The sequence below is a fragment of the Notolepis coatsorum genome, assembly GCF_963971535.1.
Source record: "Notolepis coatsorum genome assembly, chromosome: 2".
Lineage (NCBI taxonomy): Eukaryota > Metazoa > Chordata > Actinopteri > Aulopiformes > Paralepididae > Notolepis > Notolepis coatsorum.
This window is the reverse complement of record NC_140166.1, coordinates 223,441,016-223,448,201: the sequence shown is the minus strand read 5'-3', so window position 1 is coordinate 223,448,201 and position 7,186 is coordinate 223,441,016. Positions and strand designations below refer to the sequence as shown.

General features: G+C 45.3%; 1 protein-coding gene across 1 annotated transcript; it reads right to left on the bottom strand.

Moving 5' to 3' along the window:
- Nucleotides 1–431: 431 nt before the first annotated feature.
- Nucleotides 432–2,852, bottom strand: ankrd9 (ankyrin repeat domain 9). Its single transcript, XM_084307622.1, has 2 exons — nt 2,029–2,852; nt 432–1,272 (listed from the first exon to the last, which is right to left on the bottom strand). The coding sequence occupies exons 1-2, from the start codon at nt 2,434–2,436 to the stop codon at nt 757–759; spliced, it is 924 nt and encodes a 307-aa protein (XP_084163748.1). The 5' UTR covers nt 2,437–2,852; the 3' UTR covers nt 432–756.
- Nucleotides 2,853–7,186: the final 4,334 nt, after the last annotated feature.

Sequence of the window (7,186 nt, the reverse complement as noted above, 5' to 3'; positions counted from 1 at the left end):
GAGGACGCTGGCATCATCACACACAGTATATAATACAAACAGAGCAACCTGCAGTGCCGTGGTCACTTTAATATAATATATTATTATGTTATAAAGTGTATTCATACTACAGAGCTCTAATCATAGATCGGATGTAGGTATATTCTACACAGCTTGGTGGTTTGGCGTCGACATTTTTTAGCATTAAACATTATGCTAAGAAGAGCTCCCACTGGGAGAAAAGAGTGAGACTTTTAGGAAGAGAACAAGAGGAGAATTGTTGCCACAGTTTTACATTTCATTACAATTACTTCCATGTTTGTCCTCGCCCCCCCCCCTCCCTTGTGAGCGTCCCTGAATGTCCCTGCATGTAACAGACCCACAGTAGCAACCAAACATCTATAGCTTCCCTGCTGGACCAGCCCCCCCCCCCCCCCCCAGGCTGAGTGTCGAGTCTCGTCAGGTCTCAGGCATGCCGCGCGATGCGATACTCCACTCTTACACCTGTGTGCTATTATGGTTATTAATAATAATAACAATAACGATGCACAGTTAACCCGTCAACATGATCATCGTCCTCCTCCCTGAGCCTGACGTTTAGTCCTCCTGTGCCGCCTAAAGGCGTACAATGTCTCTACCGCACCCGTGTAGTTTCATTCCCGGTATCGGTGCAGCTTTACAGCCTATTATTATAAAGCTCGCCTTCCCAGCCGTGAGAAAATGTCTAGTCCTACAATGTCTCAGGCTGCTGCGTTATTATTATTATTATTATTATCATTATACTCTGAAGTCCAGTGGCTTCAGGAAGCTGGGCAGGGCCTCCAGCTGGTCCACGGGCACGGAGCAGCTCAGCCGCCGCATGGCCTGCACGAACAGCGTGGGCGGCGAGACGCCCGCCAGCCAGTCGAACGCCTCCTCGCCCACCAACCTCCGCCACAGCGGCGGGTTCATCAGCAGCTGCTCCTTCCGCCGGAAGAAGTGGAGCTTGGGCATGAAGAGCAGCAGGTAGCCCAGACACACGTGCTTCTGGCGCACCTCCGCGGGCACGTTGGCGGGCCCCTGGGCCACCTGCCGCAGCAGACAGTCCAGCGGGGTGTCCCCGGCGCCGTCCGTCACGTAGGGGCAGGCGCCGTGCCCCAGCAGCAGCAGCAGGCACTCGGGGCGCACCAGGTCGCACGCCAGGTGCACCGCCGTCTTGCCCCCCGTGCCCTCCATGGCGTCGTTGTGCGCGCAGCCCCTGTCGCGGCTGTCCAGGTAGCCCCGGCGGGCGCCCTCCCCCTCCGCGGCGAAGCCCTTGAATGAATGAATGAATGAAAACTTTATGTAACAGATTGCAGAATGAGTACAATACAGTACGGCTCAATACACACAATGTGTTAATAAGGGGATGCAGACCAGAGAAAGACGTTCGTCTTGTTTACATCAGGGTCCCCCATTTTCAATTCATAATGACAGTTATGACATACATGACATCATGACATAGGGACATACATGACATACACAGGTATATAGTACTGTTACATTTGTGACATAAACGATATGCAAATATACAGTACTGTTACCCAGAGATCCTAACAGAGATTATATACATATGACGGGGAGGAGACTGTACATTAGGAGGGGGTGGGGGGGTGGGAGAGAAATATACATACGGTGGGGAGGAGACTGTACATTAGGAGGGGGTGGGTGGGTGGGAGAGAAATATACATACGGTGGGGAGGAGACTGTACATTAGGAGGGGGTGGGTGGGTGGGAGAGAAATATACATACAGTGGGGAGGAGACTGTACATTAGGAGGGGGGGGTGGGAGAGAAATATACATACGGTGGGGAGGGGACTGTACATTAGGAGGGGGGGGTGGGAGAGAAATATACATACGGTGGGGAGGAGACTGTACATTAGGAGGGGGGGGGGTGGGTGGGAGAGAAATATACATACGGTGGGGGACATTGTGACATATACGATATGCAAATATACAGTACTGTTGTTACCCAGAGATCCTAACACAGAGAATATATGACGAAGGGGAGGACAGGAGAGTGAGCGTACCTTCGCCGCGGTCTCCAGGATCATCTTGAGGATGGCCACGCGGTTGTAGCGCACGGCCACCGACAGGTGCGGCGCGCCGGTGGACAGCTGGCAGCAGCGGAAGCTCCGGCTGGGCAGCTCCAGCGCGCTCACCGCGAACCGGCCGAGCAGGTAGCGCGCGTACTGCTGGTGGTCGTGCACCAGCGCGTACAGGAAGGCCTCCGACGGGGTGAAGGCGCACGCGCCGCGGCCGTCCGTGTCCTCCCAGTGGAACACCTCCATGGTGCGCATGTCCTCCAGGGCCCACACCGGCAGCAGGTCGCGCACCGCCTGGTAGAAGGCGAAGGACGTCCGCTGGCACTGCTTCTCCGACTTGTAGGCAGCGGTGCTGTCATACTGCCGCTGCTGGACGCCGAGGTCCCAGGGCATGGTGGTGGTGGTGGTCGTCTCTCTGTCCCCAAACACGTCCTGGTTTGTAAAACGGGATGCGATCCTAATGTCCACTTTGTCAAAATAGTGTTTTCCCGGCTTAAGTTTGTTCGCCGCTGCAGAGAGAATTGCGTAGAAGAAGAGAGGAGCGGGTTTCTCAGTTGAAGAAGAAGAGGGACAATAATAATAAAGCCCGCAGGTCGCGTTCAGCTGAGTTGCATAACAACAACAACAAAAGTTTGAGAGGAAAAGAATCAGCGAACAGCAGGTGTCTCTGGAAGTGGGAGATCCGTCTTATCCTCCTCCGGCTCTCTATTCAGTTTGCGCGTAATAGCCTGGATGATGTCCCGTGCCGTCGGCTGCTGGTGTGGTGGTGGTGGTGGTGGTGGGTCGTCTCGGTGCCGTTGTTGACATGATCGCGGACTCAAACCCCTGCCACCAGCTCCATGGCAGCGTTATATACCCGAGCCGAGCCGAGCCCCCCCGCGGTGACGGTCCTCCTGTTACTGTTGTTGTTGTCGCAACAACTCCCTCCTCGCTGCGCGCCGCGCCGCGCGTCCCGGTGCCAAAATAATCTCATTGGCTGTCGGAGCGGAGCGGTTCCAAGGTGAGATTAGAATGAAGAATGTGACATCACGACAACCCCCCTGTTCAAAGTCCCCCCCTCCACCCCCCCCACCCCCCTCGTCCTCAACTATGTCCATATTTGCAAGGTGGGTGGGTGGGGGGGGGGTGGTGGTGCTGCGCGCCACGTGAGCTATTTGTTTTGGGCGAGACGCGGATCCTCCTATCCCCCCCCCCCCCCTATTGAGTGGCTGCAGTGAGAACGTCGTGGCCGCAGCAGGGGGTGCGTGTTGGGCGCTTTAACCCTTTCACTGCCACACTGCAGAAGGCTAACCCTTTACTATTACACTATACCGACGGTTAGTGAAAGGGTTAACCGCATGCTGTTGTGTGGCAGTGAAAGGGTTAATAACCTTCTGTGTATTGTCGCAGGCATGTTGCACGCTGTGCAACCAGTCTATGATGAATTGAAAATGGGGGACCCTGATGTAAACAAGACGAAAGTCTTTCTCTGGTCTGCATCCCCTTAACAATTGTGTGTATTGAGCCCTACTGTACTGTACCCATTCTGCAATCTGTTAATAAACGTTTCAATCAATCAATCAATCAGAAGCACGTGCACACAGGAATGCGCTGCACTCGACTGATGCGCCCACTCGCTATAAGTACTACTTTGCATAACAACACGGCCGGTCGTCAAGGTGTGTTCAAATACGTTCTCAGACACATTCGTACAAAACTTGTGAATGAAATGTGTTACATTCCGTTCGTAGAGGCAATTAGGCATCGTCTTTAGTCTATGTATGCGAGGGAACATGTATGCTTGTGCACGTGGCGTCATTAAAACATAGTGCAACCGCAGTCGTCCCATGAGCAACGCATGCCTGATCGTCGCAGTGAAAGGGTTAACCGTTTGGTAGTGCGGCAGTGAAAGGGTTAATGTTGTGTGTAATTGAGACTCACACTGCTGCACTGGAAAAACATCACTGCACGAATTGCACATTGTGTTATATTATACAGTAATAAACAGTTTAATAAGTGATTAGATGGAATATATATACATACATAACCCACCCACCCCCCACCCACCCAACCCCTTCCAATGTACAGTTTCTTCCCCTTCGGATGTATATATTTTTTTATGATCTCTTTTTCTTACACAGTAGGCCTACTGTATATTTGTATGTCTTGTATATGTCATAGAAAAATGGAGGAGGAGGACCCTGATCAGCGGTGCGTTCCTCATATCAACTCTGATTGCACGCACGCTAATGACGCCACGTGCACGCGCATAAATGTTCCCTCGCTTAAGCACAGACCAGAGGGCCTTCTAATCATGACTCTGGCACAGACTAAAGACGATGCCTAATTGCGCCTACAAATGGATATTCACAAGTTAGGTGTGAATGTAACTGAGAACGTATTTAACACACCTGACGACCGGCGCTATTGATATGCAAAGTAGCCCTGGTGCAGTTAGTACTTTGCAGCGCATTCCTGTGTGCACGCGCGTGCCGTGCTTCTGCTCAAATCTTTGGCAGCCTCGTCCCATGAAGAACCAGACGAAACTCTTTCTCTGGTCTGCATCCCCTTAGCAGTTGTTTGTTTGTATTGAGCCGTACTGTAATGTATACCCATTCTGCAATCTGTTAATACAGTTTTCAATCAATCAATCAATCAATCAAACCATCATCTTGCACCTTGTTGCCCATATGTGCATGTCCAGAGTTAATTATATTGTTATATTGTTTACACTGCCTTTTTATTCTATTTTTTACTTCTCCACTGTACTATTATTCTATGACCTGTAGGCTACCCCCCCCCCCCCCCCCCCCTCCCCCATGCTGCTATGCCTGAATTTCCCCAAGGGGATCAATAAAGAAATATCTTATATATACAACAAAGCTACTGAGTAAATGTCCATCTGATATATGTACAGTAATTGGTAAATGGTAGAGCAGTTTTATCCTATAATAAGCGCTTTACAATTTTGTTCCTCACATTTGACCCATTCACTCACACATTCACTCACGATTCGCGACCATGCAGCTCATCGGGAGCAGTTGGGGGTTAAGTGCCTTGCTCAAGGACACTTCGACGCGCACTCAAAGAGCACGCACCTATACGGGTGGCTCAATTAGAAAGTGGCCCCTGTGTAAATGTCCAAATCCTCACGTCCCGGTCCATGTGCTGCTTTGCTGATTAGCATATTGATTTAGAGTTCATGCACAAATCAGAGGGATTATTCGACGTGGTGCAAATCAGCCACTCGTATATTATATGTCATCATAAGATATAATTATATTTGTTATTACGGATGAACCGACGCCAGAGTCACACACGGAGATGCTCTTCAGATGATCCACAGCGCCATCTCGTGGTAACTGATTTGAACTTCAACTACATATTCTCAGAAATAACGACATACTCTCTCAACATCAAAATATTTTTAATGGTGTGATGAAAACCCTGCGTTAACCGGTCAGGGTGGAATTTGGAGCACTCACGCAATATCCATATCCATATGACACACACACAGTGTAACTGTCCCCTGAGACACACACACATGTAGGTGTTTCACCGGAAAGGTTGAAGCACAGTCAGTTATTATTTTGCCAGGCAGGTAGGGATGCAATGCCTCGCTAAAGAGCAAACAGGGACTGAGGCATTCGATTAGATTAGATTCAAATGTATTGTCATCGCACAGCACAGGTACAGTACAAGGTAACCGTAAAGTGTATAGCAATATACAGGACAGTCTATACAATAATAATATATAAATGATTAAATGGAATATGAACAAAGCTACTGAGTGAATATGTTAATCCGATGTATGTACAGGATTTTTATGTATACAAGTATAAATATATAGAAAATACAACAAAAAGTATTTAAAAAATATTAGCTGGTGATGTGGACTCAAACCTGTGACCTCTAATCACCAGGCCACACTTCCCCAACCACACTGGAAAGAGTGATATATACTATACTGTATGTATAAGGGTTTATTTTTACAAGTACAGATACAACCTCATTGACTAGCAAGTAACTACTAGTTGTGTTGTATTTTAGGTATTTATTTTATAGGTACTTTTATTTGATAGGTACTGTTATTTGATAGGTATTTATTTGATAGGTACTGTTATTTGATAGTTACTGTTATTTGATAGGTATTTATTTGATAGGTACTGTTATTTGATAGTTACTGTTATTTGATATGTATTTATTTGATAGGTACTGTTATTTGATATGTATTTATTTGATAGGTACTGTTATTTGATAGGTATTTATTTGATAGGTATTATTTGATAGGTATTTATTTGATAGGTACTGTTATTTGATAGGTATTTATTTGATAGGTATTATTTGATAGGTATTTATTTGATAGGTATTTATTTGATAGGTACTGTTATTTGATAGGTATTTATTTGATAGGTATTATTTGATAGGTATTTATTTGATAGGTACTGTTATTTGATAGGTATTTATTTGATAGGTATTATTTGATAGGTATTTATTTGATAGGTATTTATTTGATAGGTACTGTTATTTGATAGGTATTTATTTGATAGGTACTGTTATTTGATAGTTACTGTTATTTGATATGTATTTATTTGATAGGTACTGTTATTTGATATGTATTTATTTGATAGGTACTGTTATTTGATAGGTATTTATTTGATAGGTATTATTTGATAGGTATTTATTTGATAGGTACTGTTATTTGATAGGTATTTATTTGATAGGTATTATTTGATAGGTATTTATTTGATAGGTATTTATTTGATAGGTACTGTTATTTGATAGGTATTTATTTGATAGGTATTATTTGATAGGTATTTATTTGATAGGTACTGTTATTTGATAGGTATTTATTTGATAGGTATTATTTGATAGGTATTTATTTGATAGGTATTTATTTGATAGGTATTTATTTGATAGGTATTTATTTGATAGGTACTGTTATTTGATAGGTATTTATTTGATAGGTATTATTTGATAGGTATTTATTTGATAGGTATTATTTGATAGGTATTATTTGATAGGTATTTATTTGATAGTTACTGTTATTTGATAGGTACTGTTATTTGATAGGTATTTATTTGATAGTTACTGTTATTTGATAGGTACTGTTATTTGATAGGTACTGTTATTTGATAGGTACTGTTATTTGATAGGTACTGTT